This window comes from Silurus meridionalis, chromosome 25 (assembly GCF_014805685.1).
Source record: "Silurus meridionalis isolate SWU-2019-XX chromosome 25, ASM1480568v1, whole genome shotgun sequence".
Lineage (NCBI taxonomy): Eukaryota > Metazoa > Chordata > Actinopteri > Siluriformes > Siluridae > Silurus > Silurus meridionalis.
The window spans coordinates 12,997,430-13,025,259 of record NC_060908.1 but is presented as its reverse complement, the minus strand read 5'-3'; the positions used below and the strand labels follow the sequence as shown (position 1 = coordinate 13,025,259).

At 37.9% G+C, this 27,830-nt stretch overlaps 2 protein-coding genes, 1 long non-coding RNA gene and 2 other non-coding genes across 8 annotated transcripts in view; all 5 read left to right on the top strand.

The window, feature by feature from the left end:
• Positions 1–15,934, top strand: part of doc2b (double C2-like domains, beta) — a 160,423-nt gene extending 144,489 nt beyond the window's left edge. For all 4 annotated transcript variants that reach the window (XM_046838803.1, XM_046838802.1, XM_046838805.1 and 1 more), the window contains 5 exons: positions 288–414; positions 6,487–6,644; positions 10,867–10,948; positions 13,341–13,437; positions 13,555–15,934. In XM_046838803.1, coding sequence (XP_046694759.1) covers positions 288–414; positions 6,487–6,644; positions 10,867–10,948; positions 13,341–13,437; positions 13,555–13,691 — 601 coding nt within the window. In that variant the 3' untranslated portion in view covers positions 13,692–15,934. The remainder of the gene's footprint in view (positions 1–287; positions 415–6,486; positions 6,645–10,866; positions 10,949–13,340; positions 13,438–13,554) is intronic.
• A 3,864-nt stretch (positions 15,935–19,798) lies between these two features.
• Positions 19,799–23,230, top strand: LOC124378786. Its single transcript, XR_006924299.1, has 9 exons — positions 19,799–19,929; positions 20,466–20,509; positions 20,723–20,748; positions 20,962–21,021; positions 21,395–21,433; positions 21,677–21,726; positions 22,472–22,528; positions 22,825–22,952; positions 23,057–23,230. It is a non-coding gene; the product is annotated as an uncharacterized LOC124378786 (long non-coding RNA).
• LOC124379561 lies at positions 21,078–21,213 on the top strand. The gene has a single exon (XR_006924453.1). It is a non-coding gene; the product is annotated as a small nucleolar RNA SNORA18 (small nucleolar RNA).
• LOC124379560 lies at positions 21,479–21,616 on the top strand. Its single transcript, XR_006924452.1, has one exon. It is a non-coding gene; the product is annotated as a small nucleolar RNA SNORA8 (small nucleolar RNA).
• A 2,971-nt stretch (positions 23,231–26,201) lies between the features above and the next one.
• castor2 (cytosolic arginine sensor for mTORC1 subunit 2) overlaps positions 26,202–27,830 on the top strand; it is a 16,329-nt gene continuing 14,700 nt past the window's right edge. Inside the window, exon 1 of the mRNA XM_046838713.1 lies at positions 26,202–27,026. Coding sequence (XP_046694669.1) covers positions 26,914–27,026 — 113 coding nt within the window. The 5' untranslated portion in view covers positions 26,202–26,913. The remainder of the gene's footprint in view (positions 27,027–27,830) is intronic.

Here is a 27,830-nt window from a genome sequence, read left to right as displayed (position 1 = left end):
TACATTAGCCAAAGATTTGTTTCTTTTCAGTGGTAAACCTGCTATAAAACAAATAGACAATTAAACAAAATAATCCTACGACTTTCACACAAATAAAAATGTTATTTGGAGAAGTTTGAAGATACATCCTTTGTGACTGCTGAACCCTTGTGCCTGCCTTAATCCCCTGTTAAACTTCGCCTAATTATATTATTTACATCCGGTATCCTGTACTCTGCCCTTTTGTGCTACCTGTAGCTCTGATCAGTTTTACGGTGGTGTTTAATGTGTGTTTACTGCTATCACAGGATTTCCGTGTGTGACGAGGACAAGTTCCGGCACAACGAATTCATTGGCGAGACCCGGATCCCCCTGAAAAAGCTCAAGCCTAACCAGACCAAGAACTTCTACAACTGCCTGGAGAAACAGCTGCCTGTGAGTTATCCCTAATCTCCAGACTGCTCTGAGAAATCATTTATTACATAAAATCATACCCAATCTGTAAGAAATCAGTCAGTGATTGTGTTGCCTGATGATGATGATGATGATGATGATGATGATGATGAAGATGTGCCAGCATTGTACATCTGAGTAGTGGATGTGTGATAAGGCATTATTGATGCTACACATAAAAGTATGTCTAAATTCTATATGAGTCCTTGAGTTAGGAGCTTAAACTTGGAGCTTTGAGTCACACACTGGTTGACAGCTCAGTTAGGACTCTTACTTGGCTGACTTGTGATATGACTTGTGATATCCCAATCGACTGACTTAAGATGTGACTTGGACTCACACTTGACTAAAGTAGCATTTGATGTGGACTCCCATTCAACTTACAATGTAACTTGTACTCAAACTTGACTTTCTATGTTACTTGGATGTGCTCTTGACTGACATACAATGTGACTTTGACTCACATTTAACTTATTTACAACATAACCTGAGCTCACACTTGACTGACTCTCAATGTGACTTGGAGTCACCCTTGTAATTACACTTGACTGACTTTTGATTCAACTAGTGCTCACTTTACCTCATTGATTTGTACCTCCACCTGACTGACTTTAACTTGACAGTAACAGTCAGTAAATAATCTTGTTGTCATTATTCCTAAACCAGTTGTACATTAGCACCATTTATGTTGCCTGGAACCTTTTAGACAGTGTTCTCAAACATGATTATACAGTTTTCTAAGAATTTGGACACTGTTCAAATGGTTTTGACTTTTTTTTTACTTACCATATAAATATACAAAACCGTTTTTTTAGGTCCTTTGATCATGAATACTGATGATCCGCTGTGGCGACCCCTATTGGGAGAAGCCGAAAGAAAGTTGTTAAAAAGCTTTTCAGATAAAACTTGTTTTAATAGCACACTGTTTCTCTTTCCCATCAGAAAACCTGCAGGATTATCGCAACCTCATATATTTCCTTCCCTTTTACAAAGAAATTCAACACAATAAATGAACTTTGTTGACATTTCCTAAATGTTACAGGAGCAGGAGTTCGGAGAATGAGACCAGAAGAAAATGGAATCCATTTTAATTACACACTTTTATACAAAGATTATTCTGTTTGCAGTATTTTATTACAAGTGGCAAAAAACAATAGGTGTAGCAAGTGTAGTAAACCCTTGTACATTGTTTAGTTGTTCTGGCATAAGAGTATTCATTTAGTAACACTCATTAACTTAAATTACATTTCTGCCTCCTTTTTCGAGCTCTTTGGCAGCTCTTTAGTTGACCGTTTCCAGTATTATCTTCAGCCTTTATGTGTATTTTTGTTTCAAGTCACATTTTGTCTCCATAGTCCCAAGCAATAAATGGGGAGGGTTGTGTTAGGAAGGGCATCCAGCGTAAAAACATGTGCCAAATCGAACATGCGGATCATGAATACGGATGATCCGCTGTGGCAACCCCTAATGGGTGATCACAAATGCTGTTTGATTGCAAAATATTTCCAAGAGAAATGAAAACTACTCTGCATAATGTTGGTTAGTTTGGATGGCAAGTTTTTGTTAATTGTACCTGAAAAAGAAACTTCAGCTCTGGATCGAGTCTCTGCAGCACATTTAATTCTCTGTGGTTCAACAGAGCAATGTGTTCAATTCTTGGAATTCTTACACGCATGAAAGTCGCCTCAGTCGACATTTCAGTGCATAACAAGTACAACTTTTGTCACAATAAATTCATTGCATAAGACCTACAACCTTGAAGAAGCTCAGAAGCGAGGAGGAATTTTCGCCAATTAAAATGGGTTTTCTTTAAGCTCTGGTGCATCTGTCTAAAGATTAGCCTGAACTACACCACTTTTTACTTGTTAATGAAAAAGACACCTCTGTCCTTAGACCTTCCCAGGTCCAAGCGCTTGTGTAATGCCAGGATTACGTGAACACATGTTCGGGTGCTTTAGCCACAGCCATGCGAAAGGCTGGCTCAAGTGAAAGTGAGTTCCTTCTTAGCAAACACATTATCTGGATTAGCATTAATGCTTCTCTTCATTCCCCTTTAAAGTTCTTATTATTGTAGAAATTCATGTTTCTTCATCAGATTGATAATGAATTCAACACATGGTTTAGATTTTCTAGTATTTTGCCCATGTCCCATGTCTTTTTAATAAGTTCAAGGCATCCATTTTGGAGATGCTGCTAAACCAATATAAACTTAATGCTTAATATTGGTGGTATCATGTAATGAAGTAAATTGCTGAATGAAATCTTGCAGTAGTTTATAAGTCTGACTGTTTTTATTTCTTCTTCCAGTGGAGGCATTTGAAATGTTCTTTCTAATATTAAAGAAATGACAAAAACAAATGGGTTGAAAGCAGTTGTTTAGCACTTAATTGCTTCTATTAATATCTTGCATGTTTAAAAAATATATGAAAATGATTCTGTCAGAATTGATTTCCTGAGTCATATATTTGAATCTTTTCATTTCAGGAAGTTAATGCCTTGAGAAGCCGGGTCTCTTTAAAAGACCTTCGCAAAGAAAATAATACTTTTTTTAATAAGAGTTTCTGCAAACCTGTTGGTTTGGAGTATAAAGAGAATGGAAGTGCAGTGAACCAAGGTAGTTATATTCCCTTTTTAAATGTATACTACTTATTCAGGATTATGGCTAAGAAATAATGACATCATTTGGTGTAATAATATACTTTATGTAGTAGTAGCTGGTGTGGGTCTAGTTTTGTGTCTGGGGAAATCTTATGTTTCCCCAAACATTTTTATCAGGTATGTCAATATAGTTGAATATTTTCGAGACAGCAGGTGAATAAACAAAACCTCTTACCTTCAACAAAAGCATTTTATAATTTTTAGGGGGCTAGCAAAACAAAAATCATTACTAGCTAGCTTTCTACCATCAGCTGTAGTTATGTTGTTACATGGTGGTATATGAGATACATTATATTGGTGTGTGATTCTTAGCCACAAACTTCAAGGCACACAATTGTGCACCCTAGGCCTCCTCACCTCACCTCACCTCACCTACATCAGTACCTCACTTTACTAACTCCCTTGTTGGTGAATGACCACACATTTCCACAAACACACTCCAAAATCTAATGTAACATCTTCCTAGAAGAGTGGAGCTTATTATAACGGCAAGTGGAGAATAAATGTGGAATGGGATGTTAAAAAATCACATATGTTCAGGTGTCCACAAACCTTTTCCATATAGTGTATCTAAAATGACTTTGTGATGATTAAGTCCAAAAACTGCCACCAGATTGGACTTTGACTCGAGCTGCTCAGGAACCGAGAATAAAAATTCGGAGTTGTTGTTTTTGGCCCTAAGATCGGTAATAACACTTTCCCAGTTCAAATTCAGATTTGCTCAGTCCCAGAAACTTTCATTTCCGCACGCATTTGTCACAGTCACTTAACGTAACAAATCATTGCACAGGTCAGCAAAAAATAAATAAATAAAAAGAAAGAGAAATTGAAGATGAAAGCAAGTCGATACACTTCATCACGGCCAGTCGTGTCCGTCGGCAAATTATCCGAGGCTTCTCATCGCAAAGCCGTAGTGTCAGATCCGAGACAGTTCGATAATGAAACATGCCGATGGTATGCCATCACTTTGTGTGTAAATTTAAACAAGGCACCACTTAACAAACACCCAAGCACAGTAGGTTTTATTGTCACAATCTCTTCAGCAGGTGCAGAGAAAGAGTTCGTGTCCAGGCATGGTGTCATTTATCACTGTATTATTACAATGAAAATAAAAATATGTTGCACTACATGCAAATTTTCTACCTTTGTTCATTTGTTCAGTTCTAATACCATATACGGTACTTTTCTTACTGCTACACAAACCAAATGTTTTTTAACAATTTCCATTCATTATGAATGCACACTACATAGTATGACGTAATGGTATTATAGAAGAAAGACAGATGGTGAACTATGTGTCCAATAAAATGCAGTTCAACCACAAAAAAACTGTTTTGTCTACATAGTCCCAACACTGAGATGAAAGTATTGGCACCCGTGCCTTCATTCTTGTAGTTTTTCTCAGTTGCTTTGGAGCATTTTTCAAATCATTCTTAATATTTGCAAACCAGTAAGTGCATTTCTTATCACAATTAGTACAAGCAGCACAACACATTGGATTTCTTGCAAAAGCCAATGTACTTTTCTCAAAATCCTTAGTTCATCTCTCAAAAGTAAGTATTTGTGTCAATTAACATCTCATTACCATCAGAATAACAAGACCTTTTGTCATTGTTAACAAACAAGATCGTCAAAATGTTTAGTCATGTTGTCAGTATGATGCAAATTTTTAGTATCTCCGAATTACAGAAATTGTAATTCTGAAATTCTGTCTGTATCTGCTCACCAATGGAAGATTCACGAGATTCACCTTTGACCTATTTTAGAGAACTAGTTGATCATTGGTTGATCTGATGCTGTGCACTCCCCTTCATTAGTGACATTTAAGATTCATCTGCACAATTGATCAATTCAAGACACATTTACAAAAAAAGTTTAATAGAAATGTGAAGAAGTCAAGGTTTACACATTTAGCAACTGGTTTAACCCTTTTGCATTTAATGACTTTTAAAAATGTTTTGGGGGTTAAGATTATTCAGGTGGGAACTAGTATAATATATTTTAATCAGCATGGCGTAAACAATCGACAATGTAGAGAACAGCAGACAATTGTACACAATCAATTTAATGACTGTACCAAAGCATTCGAAATTTGTTCAAAGCAACAAGAAATTGCTTTCACGATGTGCACAAGTGACTACATGATGTGGAGGTTGAACTAGTAGTTTTGAGAATTTTATTTCTGATCCGAGAAATGCTCCAAAGCAGTTGAGAAAAACTGTAATTGTTTACTGTTATACAATTTCTGACTACAACATGCTTTATTTTCCCACCATGTGTACTGTCGGTGCTGGTGTTTATATGTGTGTTCAGGATCTGCACATTGTTATAGTGCCTTTTAAACACAGACAGGGCTGTCATTATACACAGTGTGTCCTTTTTATTACATGTGATTCCGATACCATTCGAGGTCACTGAAGACATTATGATAAGTTCTCTGTAAAATACTAAAAGCGTGTCTGGCTCTTGACGTACCGCTAATTAGCTCTCTCTTTTTTGCCTTAACATTATAACGATCCGACTTGCTTTCCAGCACTGCCGCGTTTGTGAACCGAGAGGATCACCTTGGGCCCAGTGTTCAAACATTTCCATTTCTACGTCTCACCATTGTCTCGCTGGTTTTCCCGCATTAATATGTTAATACGCCCCTTCTTATTCGAGAGGATCGACTATTCAAATTAGCGCACTAAACCGAACAGCTAGCAGATGATTAAGAACAGCACAAAGGGCTGTTGCGAACACCCGCATTCAAGAACCTTGTTTGATTAGTGCATTAGCATTGCATTAGCATTAGCTGTCTTTGGTGATAATGGATCTTCTATTCAGATAAACATTGAACCTGCTAATAAACTTTAGATCTCCTGTTAGATCTGATTCTGGTTTCTGGAGGAGATACCAGTTGGCTGCCAGCATGAGCTGTTTGTTTGGTGTGTATGTGCTCCAGAGGGGACGGAAATGAGACAGCGCTGCTGTGGGCGACGAGCAGAGACGCCTCCTCCACAGCTAATTAACTTCATGCTTGATGGACCGAGGTGGCTTAGAGTTCAGGAAGAAACCGGAGGAAAAAAAACCACTCTGAACTCTGCCAGCCTCGTATCAGCCGGGAGGCGAAAGATGAAAAAACACATCTAGACGGCGAGATGATATTGTAACGATGATTATGAATCAGACAAAACTAATGACTGGGAAATGGGAAGAGGTGCATATTGGGATTTTTTGCCGCCACACTGTGTGTTCTGCTTGCATGACTATGTGAAAAGCAATTACTCTGTTCATTTCCCTTTTTCACCTTTTTTTTTCACACAAAAGTACAGATTGACGGTGGTAGGGCAGATCCCACTGAACCCACAAGGAGTAAAATGACACAAAAGATCTTAACTCTTACTCTCCTTACAGATCGACAAGACGGACGACAAGTCTCTGGAAGAGCGTGGGCGCATCATGATCTCACTAAAGTACAGCTCGCAGAAGTGTGGCCTGGTGGTGGGCATTATCCGCTGCGCTCATCTCGCCGCCATGGACGCAAACGGCTTCTCCGACCCTTACGTTAAAACGTGAGTTTCTCTCACTATCACAGTGACTGGCTTCTGTCTAATCTCCTCTGATCAACGTAATCCCGTAATAAGCTTCTCTGGTGTTGTAGGGAAGTGAGGAGTCACTGATGAGCTAACATATTAAGCATATTTTATTATATATAGAAGCACAAAGCATGTGTCCAGTCTCAAACCGTCAGGATATATAGAAATGCTGTAAAATAAGGCAGGCAGGTATGAAAGAAATCAAGGCGTTCACTTATCCGAATTTACATTCAGGCCTGTGAGGTTACAGCTGTGGGTTGATGGGTATAAAGACGTAATCTGCCAAGCTCGAAGCCACATGTAGTCGGATACATTTGGGATTTCGTTTCACAATTAGAGTAGAAATTATTGTGTTCTAAAGATTAAGGAACGATCGAATCACTAACAAAGTTGCTTGTCAGGCCTGATTTTGACAGATTAGGGATTGAAATAGCTTGCCATGTGTGTTTGTGTGTGCGAATGATCAGAAGTTGCATCCATTACATACAGTCACGTCATCAGACGCTTCAAACCATTTTAATAGACCCATTAAAGTGTAATTGTTCCATTTTGTATAATGATAACCGGTGGCTATATAGAGGAAGGATTAGGCTCCAAAACAGCCTCACTCAACCTCAGCCTGCTTATAAAACCAACGGATTAGTGCGTTTTCTGATGCCAGTACATCAATCAGTTAGCAAGAGATTATAGTGTAGCATTGCACAGCTCAGCATCTCGTTCGGTTTCGGAACGCTTTAGAACCTGTTGAACCTATATGTGTGTCGGCGAGAGCTCATCGAGTACTGGAAGTAAATTAGGCCATTAATGCTAGAGCAACCTTTTTTTTTTTTTTTTTTTTTTTTTTTTACAATTACCTCTTCTGGCTTGTTTTCATTCATCCTGTCCAACCCCTTCAATACCTATTGCTGTTTGTTAATGATAAAGGTTGGTAATGGGATTTAAGCTTACTCAGACCTTCAAACAGCGTTTTTGCTGTTGCTGCTGTTGTTTTTTAGGCTGGCAGTGCCGCGATGCAGTCGAGATCTTAAAGCGCATAGTAGTTTGCTTGGTCACGCCAATAACTCATGAGTCATGAGTTTCTCCACCAAATAAAATTTTCTGCCATGAGGGATACAAAATATGGCCATCAGAAGCAGTTAGTCATAGCCAGCATTTGGGAAGGAAAGAGAGAGAGAGAGAGAGAGAGAGAGAGAGAGAGAGAGAGCAGTCTTCTATAGTATATTGGTTTATTGAGGCTTTAGTAGATGTGGTGATCTTGGGATATATATCTGAGGATAAGCGGCTACTGAGAGAGAGAGAGAGAGAGAGAGAGAGAGAGAGCTCCCAGGGGTTTCTAAACAAACTGGGGTGCACTTGCTAGATAATCCAATTTACTATCTCTCTCTCTCTCTCTCTCTCTCTCTCTCTATCTATCTATCTATCTATCTATCTATCTTTCTGCTCCACATAAATCCAACCCTAACCATAGCCTCAGTGCCCAAGCCACCCAACTGCAAACTTTTACAGCCTTCATGAATAAAACTAAATACTGAAAAACAAATAATTCCAGCATACTTTTAAAAAACATTCTCGATATAGCAACCTAACTTGCCCATAGGCTGTTTGAATTCGAGCCCAAACCTGGATTACACCAAGACAGCAGCATTATCAAGCAGCTCACGTGGTGGGTTAAGACGCAAAGGAAAGGAGAGGGTATGGAAATCGGTGGCACGGAGAAAAAGAAATCAATAAATATAAATCCGCTCATGATCTGACTCGTGCGTTTGGGCTGGATTCCATAGAGCAGTAGGAGTGGAATTCAAACATTTACTGACAAAAATATATTGTCAAACACTTGTCATATATCAAAAACATTGATATAAAAGTTCTATGTGAAAGTTCTACGTGAGGGAAATAAAGGAATGATGTACAGTATACGTCATAAGGGCATCACTTCTGTCTTTTGAACTTTTAAGCACTGAGATATCTGACCTCGGATTGTAGAGATTATAGATTAAGACTGAGATTGTATCCAGCTAGTGGCCTTCAAACCAAAATGGAGCAGTGGGGGGAGGCATTTCAGATTACGAGTCTCAACATACAATCTGGTGAGCAATAAAACATGTTAACTGCTTAAACAAACCAAATAAGCTAGCTAACCAAATAAAGCAATCCAAGGGTATCTTCATAACATTTCCACAATTTTTGATTTTTGATCATTCTCCTTTGGTATAAGGCAATTAATCTGTGTTGGTTATGAGCTTTACAAGTCACTACACAGGAAAAAGCAGCTGTCGTGTAAAGCAAAGGCCAAGTGATGCAATTGTGTAGGAAATGAACAATTCTTTTAATATTCACCGATCAGGCATAACATTATGCTGTAACAAACGTTGTGTTAACTTCTTCAGCAATTTGAGCTACAGGAGCTCGTCTGTTGGATCGGACCACACTTACCAGCCTTCGCTCCCCACGTGCATCAATGAGCCTCGGCCACCCATGTCACCGGTTCACCACTGTTCCTTACTTGGGTCACTTTTAATAGATACTGACCACTGCAGACCGGGAACACCCTTCAAGAGCTGCAGTTTTGGAGATGCTTTGGCCCAGTCGTCTAGCTATCACAATTTTGTCCCTCATATTCCCTCAAATCCTTACGCTTGCCCATTTTTCCTGCTTCTAAAACATTAACTTTTAGGGAACAAAATTTTCACTTGCTGCCTAATATATCCCACCCACTAATGGGTGCAATGATGAAGAGATAATCAGTGTTATTCACTGGTTATTCATTGGTCCTAATGTTAAATTGTAATCATTTTATGTCTGACATGTGTATGTATACAGCAAAGCAAACAATTCAAAATGTAATTTCGAGGGTATGAATGTGAAATGGGGTGGCATAGGGATGGGGTGATTAGCGAACAACATCAACAAAAAGCAAGATCCAAAACCAGAAAAACATAGAACGTGAAACAAACGACAGCCAAACTGAGTGCAGTGCTTCGCAGTCGAAACAGCGGAAACATGAGCATTCATACACACCTAAACCTAACATAGAAGTTCGGGTAGCTGTGAACGAATAGACACGTGAACACCAATAAAGAGACAGGGGTGTGAAGGAATAAAAGAAAAAAAAAACATGTGACAGAACCAATGATGAATCAATGAATCTTGAAAACTTGACCCTTTAACCTGCGGTCGGTTTTATTTTGGTAAACATTTCCGAGTGCTTTTGTTTTGTCTGTTTTTCAGCAAAGCACAAGACAAACACAGCTAAAATCTTGCACGCTTTTCTTTTACCCGAGCTGAGGGCTGTGTGCCAGTGTGCGCCGTCTCGCCTGATCAGATCGCATTAGCAAGTCTAATCTATTCTGATTCAGTGTTATTTTCAGTCTATTGTGTCCGAGTTGTATTTTGTCTTCTTCTGGATCTCCAAAATGGCTCCTCTTCCAAGGACAGAGGTTCTGATCTTGATCTCCCAGTGGGGAACTTTTTAATCATTATCCAGGGCCTGACCTTTTGCAGCAGCATCATTATTGGAGGGTCAGAGCGAGCATAAAGTGGCAAGTCAGGCTCATTTACAGCAAAGCATTCAGGGAGTTCCTTGTTATCTTTGCTTCACAGAGTTACATTAAACATACACCAGTATATCCTTTCTGTTTGAGATCACTATTGATTTTTCCTTGCCTTGTTGTTTTGTTTCATTTCACGCTGTATGGTGGAGAAGGAAATCGTTTAAAAAGAAATAAGCGTATGATGTAGCAGTGCCCTCTGCTGGATTTTCTTTTTCAATGTCTCTTCAATGCATTTGTCACGCTCTGTTTTCTAAATTGGGAACATTGTATGGATAAAAGTATCAGGACACCTGAATTTTTCTTTCAGTAATATTTGGTTCTTCACCAAACTGTTGCCACAAAGTTCGAGGCACACAATTGTATAATATGTCTTTGTATGTGGTAGATTTAAATATTCCCTTTACTAGGACATCCAAAACTGTTCCAGCATGGCAATGTACCTGCGCACAAAAACAGCTTTATGAAGATAAGGTTAAGTGGCCTGCTAGAAAGCTCTGACCTCAACCTTACTGACCTTTGGGATGAATTGGAAAAGGTGGAATAGTTGGAATTTTATGGTCAGGTGTCCACAAACCTTTTTCCGTTCAGTGTACTACAGTATTATGTTATACAGCCAAAAATAACACCAGCATCTTTAATTGTTTCAGATACCTGAAGCCAGATGAGAACAAAAAGTCAAAGCACAAGACTACCGTTAAGAAGAAGACTCTCAATCCAGAGTTTAATGAGGTATGCTTCAAAATACTGTATATTTTATTACCTGAATTCATTAAACATACATAGGTCCAAGATATTGCCTTAGCAATATTGTCAGGATTTACTTTACTTATTGACTTATTTCCAACTATTAAGTATATGTGTGCAATTATCACCTCCAGAATTATGTTGAAAAAAATGTTTATGAGGACACTTTTTCAAATCTTGGGCCACGCCCAGTATGGTGAATCTTCAGTGCTTCTTTCTGATTAGCTACTGCAGGCCAAAACTATAAAATCTCTAACTTGTATGTGTTGAATAAATGTGTTAGCGTAATCACACATAATTCTGCTATGGTACATCAAGCAGGATCGAAGACTAGTGTGGAAAGCTTGTTGGTTTAGGAAAGAGTAAGGCAGGAGGCAGGTGACAGTATCAATAGAAACAACAGAAATAAGTCATGTTCCCCTATTATCCCTTTCTCCTTTGAGGAAAGATTGCACGCATGTTTGCACACAAACACGCACACAACTCACAAACAAGCACACACACTAATCGCTGCACATTTAGCACCTTCTCTCTTTCCCACATCTGCTCACTGCAACTCAACACTCCATTATAAAATTATTCACAGGTGTGTGTGATTCTTACCACTCAATTATTTTGGCTCCACCCCCCAGTTACACAAACCGATTATCCCACTTTCACAGCTAGCTACTTTCAAAATTATGAAGGACTCATACAAATTGTATATAGAACATCAAATAATGTTAAAAACTGCTTATTGTAATTTATACATTATGAGGCGAATTTGGCCAAAGGTCAGTTCTCCATTAAATTTTTTTAATGAGAGGCTTCAGAACATTTGCCATTATTTCCAATAAGAGAACATAATAAGTCAAGTCAAGTTTATTTCTATAGCAATATTTCTTTTTACAATGGACATTGTCTCAAAGCAGCTTTACAAGATTTAAGAGTTAAGATGAGCGACATGTATTTATCCCTGATGAGCAGATATAGCGACTGCAGCAAGGAAAAACTCCCTTAGATGTTATGAGGATGAAACCTTTAGAAGAACCAGACTCAAAAGGGGAACCCATCCTCATTTGGGTGATATCAAGAGTGTGATATAGAAAAATCTTAAAAACAATACAAAGCACTGAAGAGTTCAAACTAACATGAATATTTCAGCCTCTATGTGCTGCAATGTCAATCTAATCTAATTGGTATTACTGTGCAGCGAGTGCCTGAGTGGACAGTATTTGTAATCATATAAATTATATTAACTTGTGATTATCGCATGGTATCAGATAGTATCGGATCTTGGGATTCTGACTGTTATCCAACATTGTGTGCATAGCTAGCTGTACCTTTTTTAGTGCTGTTTTTTCTCTTGATGCCTCTTTGGATGCTTCTTTGCCACCATGTTATAAGTCACTGTCTGGATTTCTTTGTTTAGAAGTACATGTGCTAGTATAGTTGTATACAGAAACCATGCAGTGAGCTAGCTAGCTAGCTAGAACTTTATCTTCACACACCATATGGTACTTGAGCTATTTTTAAAACCTTTTGCAAGACTGGAATAAATGAATAAATGAGAATATGTGGGTGAGTGAGTGAGTGAGTGAGTGAGTGTGTGAGAAGGCAATCATATACCAAATCCCCAATACACCAACACACACATACAAAACACACACATAAAAGAAAATTATTGAGAAAAGTACATATGTACACTTTGGTCAGTTCCATCTCACCTACAGATGGGCTGAAATCCAAATATAATATAGTGGTATCTAGTGCGGGTTGGGAATGTGACAAAAATATGATTATGAAACACTGCTGTAGTACACAATGTATCACTTTCTGCATCACAAACTTTAGTTTGTGGACACCTGAACATAAGATTGGTATATGCTTTTTGAAAATCACATTTCACATTAAATCCTATTTGCTGTTATAATAACCTGCATTTTTCTAGGAAGATGTTCCACTAGATTTTGGAGTGTGCTTCTGGAGATTTGTACTCATTCAGCTATAAGTGTGTACATAAAGTCAGGTACTGATGTAGGTGATGTAAGGAGGCCTGGGGTGCAGTCAGTCTTTCTAATCATCCCAAAGGTGGTCAGTAGGTTTGAGCTTTAAAACAGGCCACTTAAGATCTTTCATTCCAACCACTGTAGAGCATATGGTCATGGAGCTGGCTATGTGCAAAGGGGCATTGCCATGCTGGAACATGGAGTAGCTAGGAGTCTGGGTCTCCTAGTTCAAGTCCTAGCTACTGCATGCAAAGACATCCTTTACAATTGTGTTATCAATTTGGGAAAGAACCACATCTGGCTGAAGAAATCAAACTTTTCGTCTATATAGTGTACTTTTTATGAATATCAGGCTGATGTGTTCAAAATGTGTCTCCTTGTTTACACAGGAGTTCTTCTATGAGATTAAATATACAGAGCTGAGCAAGAAAACCCTCGAGGTGACAGTTTGGGATTATGATATTGGCAAATCCAATGATTTTATAGGTAAGTACATTTGTGGGATGAGTTGTGTGTCTTGACGTTTGTTTTAATCAACATCAGTGAGAGTACTGTTGAAGTGTTGAGGGTTTTTTGTTTTTTGTTTTGTTTTGTTTTTTCTAGGTGGAGTGTCTCTTGGCATCAACGCCAACGGCGAACGTCTGAAACACTGGTTCGACTGTCTCAAAAACAAGGACAAGAAAATCGAGCGCTGGCACACACTCACTAATGAACTCCCCGGGTCAGGCTTCAACGACTGAAACCCAGACTCGAAAGCATGTTGTTCCACCTTTTTCCTGCGAGAACGTAATGCTCGGCTTTCGACCGTCACCTCCAACACTTCAATCCAGAGAAGGGTACCAAAGTGACCTCTGTTTTTTCCTTGCAAATCTACTCCTGTATGTACTTTCTCCCTGGTGTTGACCTTTATTGTTCAATGTGGCTTTTTGAGCTTCTTGGGCCAGCTTGTGTGGATATGAAGAGGTGTTTTTTTTCCCCTTCACAAATAGCAGGGGATCATGTACAAAACGTTTTTGCTGTTCTCTCCGCTTTTTTCAAAATGTGGTTACGTATCCCTGAATGTCGTTTACACGTTCGGATGTACGGATCTCTTCGAATCAGGGGTTAATTCTTTAAAAGATTTCGGAAAAAGAAAACGCGATTGTTTACACCTAGGATCCCGATCATTCATTGTAAAGGGGAAAAAAAGATGCTAGATTTAATATACGATAGTATTACTATTAAAAAGGGACTTTTTTTATTTCATTTTATTCTCTTATGGATTTTATTTCGTTTTTATTACTCGTGTAAGCACCCAGCGTCAGTGCAGATCGATGAATGTGTTATATTCAGCCACGCGATTGAGAATGTGATGCTGGAAAAAAGCAATGGACCAACGTCTATCCTGTTTACACATTTAAAACAAACAAACAAAAAAAACGAAAATGCCCGAGAGTAGAAAATCTACGCCAGGCAAGAAATTGTAGTTTCGGACCATCCTTTCTTCATTTTGGTAATGTACAGTAACGTTGGTCATCGATGTTGTTCAGCTCCGTGTGAATTGAGACGAGTGTGCTAGAGTGTTCGGTTGATTCGTTGATTTTTTCCTGTTTGTTTGGATAGTAAATGAATCTTGAATGTAAGAAAAAACTATTTCTTTTTAATATAATTTCTTCCTCAATTAAAGAGATCTTTCTGGCACAAAAACGAGACCGTAATATATTTAGCATGCATATCCAGTGGTTTTATTAGTTGTTCTGACTAGGATTTGAAAACGTATTTATTTTTTCCAAGGCTAGTATTACTATTTTTTCGTGTAGTACATTTTAATGACGTAGACGTCCATTTTTCAGAGTAATCTTATAGCTCTAGGAATGTTCGATATCTCAATATGGCCAAGTGCGTGTAAAACGGAGGTCGACGAATCTCCTATCACTGGGACTCTTATCAAAAGCAGCCAGACTTGTGAGATCTTTTGTAATCTTGTTGCCTTTGCAAAATGGCGCTAAAGAAAATAGAAATGAATGACTTTAAGAAAAGAAATAAATAAAAAAATGCATGCAAACTGAGTTCACGAAACTGACTTTGCTTAACGCTCTTTGATGGACTTTGCTTAATGTTTGATACTCTTCTGTAAAAGAGAATTCGTCGATGCTAAATATATATATATATATATATATATATATATATATATATATATATATATATATATATATATAAAAGGAAAAACGATTATGGAATGTCCGTGTTTTCTTCTTGGACGTTTTTTGTACCCTTTCAACACTGTCCCATCGCTCCGTCTAGCGGAAACGTGATCGCATGTAACGTTCTGTTTCCTTTCTTTGTGTTTTTCCAATCTCAGGCGATTCTTTGCATTTCTCGTGGTTCTCTGATCGAAATTTATACGTTAATACTCCACTCACCATCACTACTTGCACCGAATGGCAGAATTTTTGTGCCTTTTCTTTTCTAACATTGTATTTTTTATTTTTATTTTTGCACCGCTCACTTTACAATGATTCCTAGACGGATATTAGCTTTTACTATAGAAACTATATAATAACATTCAGCATATTTCTATTCCTCATCCACGCCGGAATATTGTAACCAGTCGTAATATTATCGCTCAGTGAGACACTATGTGGGTGTGTGTGGGGCATGGGTTTGTGTGTGTGAGTATATGTGTGTGTGGCTGGGGTCCTGGGTTTCAAGTGGCATGAATCTACATGTTCTGGTTTCTACACAACACTGACGCAACACATTCAACTAAAAGAGAAAAGAGGGTTAGCAGGACATTTTGTTTGTTTGTTTTTTGATACATTTCATAAAACATCTAACTTATATATATATACATTTAGACTATCACATGCTTCACTTCATAGGATTGAAATTTGCACTGGTTCCAAAAAAGTCACACACACAGACACACACACACAAACACCAAAAACCAGAATGTGACATTTCTTATATGTCTGTTTTAAAATAAATAAATGTTTGAGTATTATATCTTGTGTTTTTTTTACTCTGGTAAAAGACTGTGCTTTATATATATATATATATATATATATATATATATATATATATATATATATATATATATATATATTATGAGTTGCTCAGTAGCTCCTGGTTCCATAATCTCAGATGACTGTAAAAGACTGTAGAAAGGACATTACTTATAATCTTACATTCCAGTGCTCATGTTAGTTCTCACTCTCCAGTGTTCTGTATTGTTTAAAAACTATAATCACACTCTTGATATCACCCAAATGAGGATGGGTTCCCCTTTTCAGTCTGGTTCCTCTCAAGGTTTCTTCCTCATAACAGCTGCTCATCAGGGATCAATACACATCGTTCACCTTAACTGTTAAATTCTGTAAAGCTGCTTCGAGACAATGTCCATTGTGAAAAGCGCTATAGAAATAAACTTGACTTGACTTGACTTTACAATAGGGTTAAAGAGCAAGATCTTCCATTCCAAACCACTTAATGTAGCTTTTTTGTGCACAGGAGCATTGGCATGCTGAAACAGGTTTTGCTCTCCTACTGAAAGCAAAATAAAAGGGCATCCTATAATAAATATGAATATGGTAATGGTAACCTGGTGACCATGGTGCAGGATACCTGCAGTTGATCGCAGCCTCCACGTTAAGTAGTAAATTCACTATTCTTTAAAGAGACCAAAATAATTTGTAATTTGTATATATCAGATTCAATACAGGTCACTGAAATAGGGAAAAACAACATTTGTTGATTGATGGTTTGATTTGATTGGGAAAAATTACTATTTGTATACAGCATGCACTTCCACTTTCTAAGCCAGAGCTGGATAGCAGAATTACAGTCGCATTAAACATGGTTGGAGAGCAGTATTGGAGGAAGCCTGCGTTAAAGGTGAGGAAGCCAAACACTTTGGTGATATAAATTATAATCAAAATGTACCAACTACAAATTTTCCCTTTCTGCTTGTTTACCTTGCTAAACTAATGTTTCACAATACAAATACCTGTTACAAGCCAGCTGCTGTTACCCATTAAAATAAAAGTGTTTCTATAATGTACTGTGATTGGCAGCATCATTAAATCATTATCACCAAACCAAATAAATCATTGTCGTTACATATTGGAACTGGGATGCTTATGGTCCCTATTGGTGTCCAGTAGATACCCACATGTGATCTAGTTGCCAAAGGCTTTTTACTGGTCCTCTAATGGTATCCACTCGACATAACACGCTGAGACAATAGAATAGTAGAGACCAAATGTATTCAGATCAGATATTATCTTTCCTCACAGATAATCAATCACATGTCTTCAGAGAAGGTGTAAACAGAGTTATGTGGATACATGGATGTGTCTCAATACAAATCTTTTTTTAATAGTGCAGCATGCATTTCTGTTTGACCATTTTTATTACAAATATAAATAAATATAAAAGAGGCAAAATTCAAACCTTTAACGCGACACACATTTATTTACAACCTCCTTACATTACTCAGATATAAAATAATAATAAACTCCACTAAAAAAATTATTTTTAATCACTAAAGATTTGTTTTACTGATGTTCTACTTATTTGATTAACTGAAGTCTGAAATCAAGCACCAAAATCCACCGTGATGCACACATCCGGCAATTAAAACTGCCCGTGTGGAAACATAGCAACAGTTTAGTTTGTTGTCCTGATGATTTATGTAATTTTAAACACCATAATTACTTTAAAACATTAACAAGAATAATCAATCTTCATGCTCTACGTTTAGTTTGGTTTCACTAATAATAAACATACATTTGCTTAAAGCATCCATATTTGTCTATGTTGATTAGAGTATTCAAAACTTGAAAAGTAATCATTTAAGGTACATTTAGAACAGATAAAAATGTGTAATTAAGTTGCAATTAATCACGAGTCACGTGATTGTCATCGCACATCTGTTCTCAGAGAAACATATGTATTTATTTATTTATTTTATTTTTATTTTTTATTTTTTTACATATATATTATATTGTAATTTCCAGGAAGGTAAGATTAATCGATCACACTGCATCGTATTGGGGAGAATCGTATCGCACCTGTACCTGCTTTATATGTATATTTAATGTATCGTATCATTCATTATGCATCAAGATGTGAATTGCACAGATGTGGAGACGCACATCCCTTATATACACTGGCGATCAAAATTAGAGAACAATTTATAAACAATTTAACAATTCTGAAATAATGTCATCTTCACTGCTCAACAGTTGAAGGATGTTTTGTCCTGTCTATACCATGCGACCAGAACACCTTTTCCACAAATTAACTAAGGCATTTAAAAAAAAAACATTATTTTGCAGAAAACACACTGATCAAAATAAGAGAACACTTTCAGATACCTCCCAGTTATTGGTGTTAATCTGGTACCTGGTGCTAATTTCCTTGATTATCTGTCAACCCCTATTTAACTGTCAGCCTACCTTCCAGTTTCACTGACTCTGCAAGATGGTGGGCCGTTCTAAAGTGACTGAAAGCCTCCGGCAGCAGGTTGTCCAGATGAAGGCCAAAGGGATGACCCTATCAGCCATAACAAGACAAGTTGGTCGTTCCAAATCTGTGATTTAAAGAATATTGACTCTTTACAACATCACAAACTCATTCAAGTCCACCAAGAAGGCTGGTCGTCCACGGAAGACAAATACAAGAGAGGACAGGATACTGCGGAGGATCTCAATGAGCAATCGTTTCCACACTGCAGCTGGAATTGCTCACCAGTTCAGCGCTGAACAGGGTAAGGATCTGTCTCGTCATACAGTGTCTCGACGTTTAAGAGCATTTGGACTGAAAGCCCACTCTGCAGTGACCAAACCTCTCATTAGCAGAAAGAATCAAAAGTGGTCCAAAGTTCACTTCAGTGATGAAAGCAAGTTTAATTTATTTGGGTCCGATCGGAAACATTATGTTCGGCGACAAACTGGAGAAAGACTGAACCCAAAGTGTGTAAAGAAGTCAGTGAAACGTGGAGGAGGAAGTGTCATGGTTTTGGGCATGTTTTCTGCAGCAGGAGTTGGGCCTCTTATACAGCTACATGGCAGAGTGAATGCAAATGTTTATCAGAACCTTCTTCAACAACATATGGTTCCTTCCCTGCGTTTATCACCCAATCAGCCCGCAGTGTTCATGCAGGACAATGCTCCATGTGACACAGCAAAACAGGTAAAGCAGTTCCTTGAAACTGAAAACATTGAAATAATGACATGGCCTGCCCAGAGTCCTGATCTCCACCCAATGGAGAACCTCTGGAAAATCCTTGTCATTGTTGTTCTCTTATTTTGATAAGTGGGTTTTCTGCAAAATAATGTTTTTTTTAAATGCCTTAGTTAATTTGTGGAAAAGGTGTTCTGGTAGCATGGTATAGACAGGACAAAAACTACTTCAACTGTTGAGCAGTGAGGATGACATTATTTCAGAATTGTTAAATTGTTTATAAATTGTTCTCTAATTTTGATCGCCAGTGTATATATGTGTGTATATATATATATATATATATATATATATATATATATATATATATATATATATATATATATGTATGTATGTATATGTGTGTGTGTTTCAATTGTTATTATTTTATAGTAGTGTTTATTTATGCAATAATAAATAGAAATTTCAAAAATTTTAAAACACAATCATCCTATATCTAAATCTTTATAAGCTATCTTGGTTGAACCTGTCGTAAATTCCTGCCGTAAAGTTGTCCAATAAATCCAGCCCAGTCCATTGTAGCACGTGCTCATAAAGCAGCCTCCTATTGGATACTATCGGTGTCATGTAGACGAGTTTGAAACACTAGCCAATCACGAATCTAGAATCTAATCTATGGGCGGGGTTTCTCTGTATAGGGGTAGGAGGTAGTGACTGTGAACTGTATAACTCTACAGACTGAACAACTACCGGTCTCTTTTTTGCGGTTAGCTGGTCGATGTGCTCCTCTGTGATGAACACGGCGCCATTACTTCGGTAAATGTCCATGTTTAATTGTTTTATTCGCTTTATTATGAAGCTGTAATCTCTATTTAACTCACATACCCTTTCTTCTTTAGCGATTATAGCAATAGTTATTTTTGTGATGTATAAATCCAACCCGACCCGAATAACGTGGAGTAGGAATTAAGTGGCTCGTGGTGCATGTTCAAATCTTTTATATGCGTTTTATTTGTTTATGAACACCTTGGAGCGTTTCAGAGCGTCTCGGGTGAATGCTAACTGTTTAGGTAGGCTAGTTAAGCGGCGCCATGTTGCCTCCACGTGCACTCGAGCTCGTGCACTGCAGCCGTTCTTTTCTCTTTGAAAGCCATGGTAAATCTGGAATAAAGCGGAACTTCTCCTCTGTCATGGGTCACTTCCACAGGTTTCATGGCGATATTATGTCCAGGTTTGCTTTCATCTCAGCATCTTTGATTGCTGAGGTGACAATGAGGCCTGGGATATCTGAAGCGCTACCCAACATTATCATGTGCATGTGTTCACACGTGCTCCCTTCTTTTTCTCTACAGGATGGCCGGATGTGCACTCTGGACTGGATCACTTGTGCTTCAAGGTAATGATGGCAAATAGACTTATTTTTATGCACAGTCCTAGTCACGGCTTAGTGAAGGTGGGCTTAGGAACTAGGACAGTGCAAAGAGTACAATTCTGTTCTCTTGCAACTCACTGCTGTGCTTAAATCATGTCAGTGCTACTTATGAGAATGGACATTTTCCCCCTTTTTTAAAACCCTGGATACATTCTTACCTTTTGATTATTTTTTCAGATTTTGGATAAGCATCTGGATTAAAGGTAAGGTCAAATCTGCTTCAAGTGCTTATGAATATGATGCATCACCACACCATAGACTTTGTAGTGATGATTGGCGTTTTAATGTTCAACTGCTCTTATGCCCATGAAAGAAATCAGCCTCTCTGAACGTCTTGTCTATTTTAGTTGAAAAAAGACCACCCTTTAATAGATGTTGAAGGAAAAAAAAACCAAACTTTTCTTTTTTTTTCACAGGTCTGTCTGTCTTTTTAGAAAGACATGAAGTGTATGAATTGAAAGGGTGATTTCCTGATGGTAGGTTTTTTTTCTTTGTCGTTCTCTTCCCTCCTCCCCTTTTGTTTTAATGCATTCCTGAGGTCTATCCCGACTGGCCCCTCACAGTAGAGCCGTGTCGTTGGAAATGCCTCAAAGATGAACTCTGTAGTATAGCTTTACTCATGGTGTTACTGTCATTAACTCTGTGGGCAAAAACGCTGCAGGACAAACCTTTACATTGTAAATGCACATCAATATTGGCTTTTTTTTTTTTTTTAACTTGAAACATGTGGTTATGTAATGATTAGCTTCTTATATTAAGCTTTCAACTTGGATACCTTATCTTTTGGTCCTGTAAATATTAAATTGAAGATTCAAGAAAGCAAGTTTTAATTGTGTATTCTTGTTGCAGCCTTGGTGTCCACATGATGGCGCTCTTCTCCCAACTCTGGTAAGTGTTGCGCTTAAATTTCTGAACTGGGGGTAGTTTCTTTCTAGCACTGTGTGGTATCTGCATCCAGTTGTATATCTGACTGGATTGTTCAAATGGCAGTGCAAGAGTAACTCCAATACCTTCCATCATGGACCTCACAACCTTTGCATGTTGGGTCCTGGGTGGTACTGAGACACAAATATTTAATTTCTGTAATTATCTTTCATTTGATCACATGTTTAAACTGTTTCTGCCCCTTAGGAATGACAAAGCCCTCACTCATTCCATTTTGCTGCGTAAGCCTAAGATGGGTGCGTATGTAAATCCAGCTTTCGCACACTCAGTCACTTAAGTACACAAGGCACACTGAGTTAAAATAGCTGTAAGTATTGACTTATGAGGGATTTCAAAGCTAGAGGACATTGTTTTTGCATCACATTTATGCTTTCCATTGGTAAAAAAAAAATTGGCAAACCCACGTAGATGCACGTCATCATGACTCAGTTAACAGGCCAATATAGTTTCATTTCAGTCTTATTTTGCCCAGTGAGCATTCTGGCCTAACATGCCTATGTATATTTAAGTTTTGATTTGGCTGTCAGTGTGAAGCAATTTCTTTCGGTGTTTTTTTTTTTTCTTCTTCTTCTGTGAACAATTGTGTAAAGATTAAGGGGTTGTCCTAAAAACTCGTCATTTAAAATAAATGTTGCTCTTTTAGTTAACATTAAAAACCCAAACAATAATTGAGTTGTTACAACTGAAACTATTGCGCTGCTGTTTTCCACCCAGACCTCTGGCACAGTTGTATGGTGACATTTTGGCATTCTACTGAAATGAATACTACTTTTTGTGAACTTGTTTATAAAAGTTCCCTTTGTTTTCCTGTCATTATTTTTGTGGCTGGTGTATTTCATGTGTCTCTGCCGTCAGGGTTTAGTCAGCACATTAACATGGCCACTTTGTGGTATGCTGTCAGAATTTAGCCACAAGCCTCATCCTGCACGAGTTACTGTGCAAAGGCATTTGTTGGGCTGATCTTTTGTTTTTGGCTTGCAGGTCTGTCCTGAATGGACTAAATGCTCAACATCAGAGCTGGGAATGGTGCCAAGCCAGGTGACTACTTTTTTTTTTTTTTTTTCCTATTTATTTATTTTTAAATACCAGTATTATTTATTTGGTCATATACCAAAGCTCTCGGGAGGTGAAGTTCTCGACCTGCTGTGGACATGACCGGAAATCATACCCCATCCCAGTGTCTCATTTCAGGAGACCTGGTGTGATTCACTGGGAACATGTTGAAATTGTACCACTGTTAATTTTTATTAAATTAGTATTTTTCTAAATGTTTTTTCTCTCAATCTCCCCTTCTCCATATCCTGTTACGGCTGTGGGATTCTCCGAAATGACAGATTTTCAGCATTACACACATCACTTTTCAAAGGGGGTCAGCCATGTAATGCCACTGGTGATCCTTAATGCAGTGATCCCACATCAGTGCCCTGAGAAATACCATGCAGGTGTTTATAGGGTGGTTCAGGTAACTGCTGTCCAAATGGCAACATTTTAATTCTGATTTACTAAAATAGTGCTTTGTCCCATTTATATTCTGTGACTTAGTTTTTTTTTTTTTTTATTTCTCAGATCAACTGGAGAGTCTAAGCTGATGAACAAAAGTTTGCTGTAGTGTGTAATGTTTTTCTAATAAAAGTGTGAAATGATTAGGCTTTTGTGAAGATTTGATATCAAACTCCTTTGTTTGTTTGTGTGGTTAATGTCCTAACTTCCTCACCAATTAAAAAGTCCTTTGCTATAAAACGGTGCAGTTTTCTATTGTCTTGTGGTGTTCTTGCGTTTTTTTTTTTTTTTTTTTTGTTTCTTCACACAGTAATTTATTTTTTGCAACCTGTGGAGCTCTGGGAATACTGCCCTGACCAGTATCAGCTGTTTTGTGATGGTGGTTTCATTCTTAGAAGTAAAACATGCTGTGATAAGCGATGAGACATTTAATTGTTTACTGATGTAAAAATGTAGTCCATGGCATGATTGCAACAGTGGCATGAACGCTTGTAGGCGTTTAGACAAAGCATCATGGCACATAAAGGCCAAGCACTTCATGTGTCACTTATGATCACAGGCACTTTAAGAGCTGCATTTAAGATGGACTCCTTTCTGCTCTCACTGTTTTCCACAGCTCATGGGACGCAGATTAAAGGATTCTCAATAGACAGTGCAGCTTTCAGTGGACGACCCCTCCCCCCCAAAGCCTGTTTGGCTAAAATTTAGTTCATACCTATTTTTCCTTTTTAAAATATATAATATGGTTTCAACTGGCTGCGACTGACCTTTGACTCCCAGCTTATACAATGATGTCTTTCTTGAATTTTTGCTTATTTATAAGTATGCTGAGTTGCCAAAAAGTTGTAAGACTGTGCATGTCCTTATGCTTCAACTAGTAAATTGTATCAGTTACAATTGTAACCTAATGACAGTTCGACAACCAACCATGAGAATTAATGTGGTTTAATTTACTGAATAAGGAACGTGATGTTTTGGGATTTTCTCACAAATACTAATGAAGGGTTGCTCTTGTTTTTGTGCTCAGGTTCGTGCCGAGTGAAAGGTCTTGTTTTATAGTCTGCTGATTCGTGTTTGTGCTGGCTCTGGCAACACACGTTCATGAAATGTGGAATGTAACCATCGAGCTTTATGCTCATTTGTTGAAGGACCTGGCATTTAGCTGCCAGGAACGTGTCTGAATCCCACTGCAGTCTGGTTTTTGAACCATTGCAGTTGAGTTTTTGAATTATATTGTGTACTAGATTAGTGATGCTTTCAGTTAACTAGGTTATTGGATAAGATATACTGGCATTGCTCAATATTCACCAGTAATAAAACACGTTGCTGAATCTTCCACGTTAATTTCTGCTCTTTATAAAGTACTGAGTACTAAGCCCTCTATAGTGAGAAGCCCCCACTAATCTATTTCTGGTCTCTAAATAAATTTGAGTTAACTTTTTCCAGGTACAACATTCCAAGCACATGACCCTAAATAGCATCAGCTCCTTGCTGCTTATTACTCCTCATTACGCAACCTCTGTGAACACGAAGACCTGGAAATCCCATCAGCTGATACTGTGATGCCGTCTCAAGCTAAACGAATAGCTTGTCCTTTGAACTGGCCCAATGCATGATTTAGCTTGTTTGGGAGATCAAATTGTCTCCAGGATCTTATCACTGCTACACACAAAGAAGGCCAGTGTTTATGACCCTGTGAGACAAAAAAACTGATTACCTGCCTGACATGACTTGTGAATTATTAAACTGCTGCCTACCTTTTTAACCCAGTGACATGATGGCCAGAAGACTGTAGAGGGGGGGTCCTTACCTCTGCCAATCAGTTGGCCATTATTGTGCCTTGTTTGTGTATGATTTGTGTACAGAAACGATTAAGGCAAAAGGGATTTGTAACCTGCATACCCAAAGGATAATTATTTTGAAGGGAAAACTTTATTTTGAATTATATTACAGATTTTATTTAAGTAGGTTAAAGTAGTGTAGAAACTATGTAAGCAATCTGCAAGGGTACCCAACCTGAAAAATGTAAATAAGCTAGAAATGCTGGTTCATAAATCTACTTTTGCCTGAGGAATCTGTATTTTTGTCTTGTTTGTTTTAACCTCCTTAAAAGTCAACCAAAAAACCTCTCTGCATGATTATCTTATTTACTTACTGCTCACTGTCTCACAAAAAAAACTGCCATGAAAAACACATTGTGTCATCAGAAAGCCAAATCATTATGCAAGAAGGTTCTGAAGCTCATAGGCAGAAAAGTGGACAAAAAGATATCAAGCTCTGAGAGGTGGGAGGGGCTTTGTAGGTGGAGACTATTCAAGAAGTTATGAAAAGGACAATTCACACCTGTGTGAGTCAACAATAAATACAATGTTTGTAATTCAATCAGTGCTGAGAAAAAAAAACAGCATCGGGGTTAGCCCAGTCATTATAGTCTCCTTTTGTAAGTAAGTATATATATATATATATATATATATATATATATATATATATATATATATATATATATATATATAGTCTTGTTGACTGGGTTTATCCATGTTCTAAAAATAATTATTGATTAAAAATATATAAATACATGTGTGTTGTTGAAGGATATTTGTGGAAATTCTTACTAAGTTATCCCGACCGTAATCATATGCTGACAGATTTATTAGCCATTTCAGGAAGCATTGATGTTTTATAGAATTAGGATTAAACTTTGGTTAAGATGTTCAGAATGTCTTCAATTTGAATCCCATCACCACCAAAGTGTCACTGATGGGCCCTTGAGCAAGGCCCTTACCCCTCAACTGCTGTGCTCAAAAGTGTCTGCACATATACAAATGTAAATATATTTCTATGATTTGCAACTATATATTTATTATATTTCATGGTTATATTCTATTTCTTCACCTTTCCATGTATACCCTTTTATTTTCTGTAGCAACACGCTCTGATGATCGTCCCATGCCGTACTGTATATCTGTATGTATGTCAAGAAAAAATATATACAATTTGACATTTATTTGTCTGAGATTCCTAACAATTAATTGGGTGAATGTTTGTATTATATCTGTAAAATTACTATTGTAAGATAACTTCAGCTGAGGATGTTGGAGTGAAAGTAGCACATTAATTGGGAAATCAATAGCATAAATCATAAGAAAGAGTTTATTTTTTTAATTACTAAAATAAAAACGTGATGACAGGAAAAGACATGCCACAACATGCCATGTTTGATTCAAACAACACAGGGGCTCGAAATGGGCGTGGCCCGGAGTCATCTAGTGTATTTAACCCATGACTGATTTCACTGATGCTGACGTAGGTCGAGGTTGATTTAAAAAAACGGGTCAGCGAATCATTTGAGTGAAGAATGTGTTGATTTTTGAGTTTATTCGTGAGTAAAATCAAAAAACTTTATGGGTTTTAGAAAAATGCCTGAACTACGATTCCCCTCATGCAACTCGCCGGTCCATAGCCACGCCCCCTCGCGTTTGACTGACAGGTTGTTTGTCTCAGTGTAGCCAGCTGCCGGACTGTTCCAATCCCCGCCGGAGTGGAAACACGGGGGGAGGCAGACAGTCCTCTCTTTTCTCCCTTTTCCCGTTTTATTTTAACCTCGTTGTGCTTTGCTGTATTTTTTTTTATTTCACCCTTTGCTTCTCTCCCTTTCTCGCTCTCTTTCTCTTCTTTCCTCTTGCACAACTTTTCCCTGGTTTTCCCCCTCTCTCTCTCTCTCTCTCTAGCCTCCTTTTTTCCGCTCCGTTTGAAGGTTCTTATTAAAAAACCCGGTCCGTTTGGCTTTCACTTATTTATTTATTTATTTGTTGTTTTCTGCTTTCTCTCTCCTATTTTTTTTTAAATTACCTACACACATGCTTACACGAGTCAAATAGCCGTTCATCTAGGTGTTTTTAGCCCCAAATGAGAAGACGCAAAAGATGGAACTGCACATTTTAGAGCACAACCTGAAAGTAGCCAGTATAGCCAAGGAAGGCATCCAGATTTGCACTCACGGACTGATAAAACTCGCTTTCCTGCCTTCAAAAACAAGGTGAGTAGCACGTTATGTATTTATATACGTATTATATATACATTTCTATATGCAGAATTGTGTGCTTGTCCATTGTTCAAATGAATGACAGAATTTGTGGTAGAAAGGCATCCTGAGGGGCTTTAGGCCAGTGAATTGAACAGCTAGCTGCGTATATCTCTCTCTCTCTCTCTCTCTCTCTCTCTCTCTCTCAACCTGTAAAAGAACATTTCCACTTACTTACATTTTAAACTCCTTCCTTATCCCGCTACGCTGTCGACAAATGAAACAAGAAGCCCACAGGTTATAAATAGAAAGCTCCAGCTTCTGTATGAACCCGGTCACCCCCCCTTTATTTTATATCCATGTTAAAGGGGTGTGTGCGCTCGCGCGCGCGCGAGGACGTGCAGCTCGTGCTGGTAATTTATTTTTCTCCCCTCCGTCAAAAAACAAAACAAAAAAAACCTTCACAATATCATCAACAGCAACCACATTGAATGAATTGCTTTTCCTTCACATCATATCAACACTCCCTTATTGTAGCCTATCATTTCAACTCCAAGACTCCTAATCCCATTTAACGATGTCCAATTAAATGTTTTATCATATTTTCCTTCTAAACACCAGGTTGTACCTTATTTACCCCCTTTAACATTATTTACCATGTCCCTCTTCCTGCTGCAGTGCTTTGCATGGCTGCTGGAAAGCTGTAAACAACTGCAGTGAAGAGAGAAAAAAGGGGAAAAAAAACAAACAGGAGTTCACAAATTATTTTTTTGCATAGACCCAGAGGTGTTAGGTGCACTTTCGTTGCTTCTTCGTTCT